This window comes from Pinus tabuliformis, chromosome 5_2 (genome assembly GCF_031772625.1).
Source record: "Pinus tabuliformis cultivar Carrire ecotype Pingquan chromosome 5_2, CPIR1, whole genome shotgun sequence".
In the NCBI taxonomy this organism is placed as follows: domain Eukaryota; kingdom Viridiplantae; phylum Streptophyta; class Pinopsida; order Pinales; family Pinaceae; genus Pinus; species Pinus tabuliformis.
The window spans coordinates 667,622,424-667,625,257 of NC_142306.1; the positions used below are offsets into that span (position 1 = coordinate 667,622,424).

Sequence of the window (2,834 nt, forward strand, 5' to 3'; positions counted from 1 at the left end):
GGGGGAATATGTAAAAGCAGCGGAAGAGACGAAGCTTTGAAGATACACATCCTATGCCCGCATCTGTGTCTTCATGCGCCTGGACAAAGCCCTACCGGACTCGGTAAGTCTCTCTCATGATGATTATGAATGGATTCAACCCTTGGATTATGAACATGTACCTTTTTGCTGCCGCAAATGTCATGCTCACGGGCATCTCTTTAGGGATTGTCCGCTAAATGCCAAAGCCACTGCCTCCGATCCCTCTGAACTGCCGGCCCAAGATGGCTTTACCAAGGTCCCTAGCCGCAAACGAGCGCACAAAAAACCTTCCACCAGGAAAAAACCCCAGCAAGATACTGCTTCTATCCCTTCTACGAGTAATAGCTTTGAAATTCTAGCACAAGCCTCAGAAGAACAACCCTTGAACTCAAAGCAAAGCGCCATGCCCATCTCCTCCTCTGCATTCCATCCCCCACCCTGGTTCTTCCCATGCATCACTTTTCCCCAGGGATGACAATGCAACCCCCAAAGAGAGCCAAAAGGGACTTGATGGGAAAGTAAAGGATATGGAAGTTGAGGGCACTCCATCTAAATCAAGCGGAACTCCCATAGCAGACCTAAAAAACCCTGAAGGGACATCCAAAGCCATGGAGACGGATGAACCACAAAATCAATCCTGGCAACTAGCGCTTATCTCAGAGGAAAGCAGTCAAGTGCAGCATATGGATGAAGAACCAGAGAGCATAGATCTAAAAGGGCTAGACATTTTTGGACTGGAGCAAGCTTGTAGAAAGAAGGAGTATGACAAAATCCAAGAGCATCAGCTCAGTACTCTGGAAACTATATTATCCAGAGCATATCAGCAACAGCAATTGGGTATACAACCAGGAAGTCAATGGGATGGCAACCTCCTTCCAAAGGACTCCAAAAAGAGGGGAAGAAAGACAGATCTCCAGAGAACTATAGCAGTAGGGAAAATCCTGGTCGACTCAGGCAGATATGCTAAACTGACAAAGTACTATAGGCCCACTCCACACAGTGAACAATGAAGCTCACCTCATGGAATGTAAGAGGGCTCAATAGCCCTGGGAAACTCAGAATGATTAAAAATATGATAAGGCAGGAACAGCCCCAGATATTCTTCCTGCAGGAAACAAAGTGCAACAGTAACACCCTGGGAAGCATCCTTTCAAAAGCTTGGCCAGGATGTCACTCAGTGGCAGTGGATGCATCAGGTGCATCTGGAGGCTTAGCAATTGCATGGAATACGCAAGCAATATTGCTGTCAAATTTCCACGCATCCCACAACATCATCCAGGCAACGTTTCATATAATTGGCACCAACATACATGGTCACCTGACCAACGTTTACTTTCCGCAGGACGCTCCCAATAAAATTGCTCTTTTAGACACCATAGCAACTCTCAACTCCAACAGAGAGCACTCTCTATGGCTCATAGGTGGAGATTTTAATATGATCACCAAGTTAGAGGAAAAGAAGGGAGGCCGGGCCAAGATGGATCAGGAAATGGACCACTTCAAAGATTTTATCCACAACAACATGCTTATCGACATGCAAACCTCCAATGGCATGCACACTTGGAGCAATCGTAGGGCTGGGAAGCATCAAATTGCTTCAAAACTTGACAGATTCCTCATCTCGGACAGCGCAATACATCTCGAAGGCGACCTCTCAGCATCCATCCTCCCATACTCCGGCTCTGATCATTGGCCTATAGCGCTCCAATGGCAGCGACCAGGCAACTCCACCAGACGTCCTTTCAGATTTGAGGCATGTTGGTTATCTCATCCCGCTTTCAAAGACTTCATCAGACTTACTTGGAACAACTTTTCGGCGCCAGAAGGATAAAAAATGTTCCAATTCCAACAGAAACTCAAGTATCTGAAAGCCCAAATCAAAAGATGGAATAAGGAGACTTTTGGCAATATCTTTCAGGCCCAACAAAACCTCAACAAGGAAATGAGGGATCTCCAGCAATAGATAATAACAGAGGGATACAAGGACGAAACTTTGGAACGGGAGAAGCACATACATAATCAAATGGAGGAGAGAAACAAGGAGGAAGAAATTCTCTGGAAGCAAAAGTCCAGAATCAGATGGTTGAAAGAAGGCGAGAGAAACACCAAATTCTTCCACAGAACCACTATTCAAAGAAGAATGCACAATACTATCTCCTTTATCCAAAAGCAAGGGGGGGAAAGAGTGGAGGACCATGCAGAGATCGAATAGGAATTTATCAATCACTTTCAGGAAGTCCTACAAGAACCCCAGATTGACAAAAGGAACGCCATAGAAAAGATCACTCAACATGTGCCAAAAGTCATCACAGAAGAACACAACCAACTCCTTCTCTGACCTGTAATGCCCGAGGAGGTGGACTTAGCCATGAAGCAGCTCAAGGAAGGCAAAGCACCGGGTCCGGACGGCTTCTCCACCACCTTCTTCCACTCATTCTGGGAGCTCATAAAAGGGGAAGTATGGCAAGTGGTGGAGGAATCTCGATCTCTTCACTGGCTGCTGCCATCGCTCAATTCAACTTTTATTGCTCTCATCCCCAAAGAAGATAGCACTATCACTCCGGACAAATTTCGCCCAATTGCACTTTGTAATGTCATCTACAAGGTCATCTCTAAAGTCATTGCAAACAGGTTGAAGCCACTGTTACCCCTGCTCATATCGCCGGAACAATCAGGGTACGTTGAAGGTCGACAAATCTTGGATGGCATTATCCTCACTCATGAAATCATACACTCCCTCAAGATCTCCAAACAGGCAGGTATGATTCTCAAGATTGACCTCTCCAAAGCCTTTGATAAATTAAGTTGGACTT

General features: G+C 45.8%; 1 protein-coding gene across 1 annotated transcript; it reads left to right on the plus strand.

The window, feature by feature from the left end:
- The first annotated feature begins 1,027 nt into the window (after positions 1 to 1,027).
- LOC149160845 (uncharacterized) lies at positions 1,028 to 1,852 on the plus strand. The gene has a single exon (XM_089434723.1). It carries the CDS (start codon positions 1,028 to 1,030, stop codon positions 1,850 to 1,852), a length of 825 nt encoding a protein of 274 aa, XP_089290849.1.
- The last annotated feature ends 982 nt before the right edge of the window (positions 1,853 to 2,834 follow it).

What these genes read in the sequence shown, in the direction of transcription:
- LOC149160845 (XM_089434723.1), top strand. Translation starts at nt 1,028, where the DNA reads ATGAAGCTCACCTCATGGAATGTAAGAGGGCTCAATAGCCCTGGGAAA.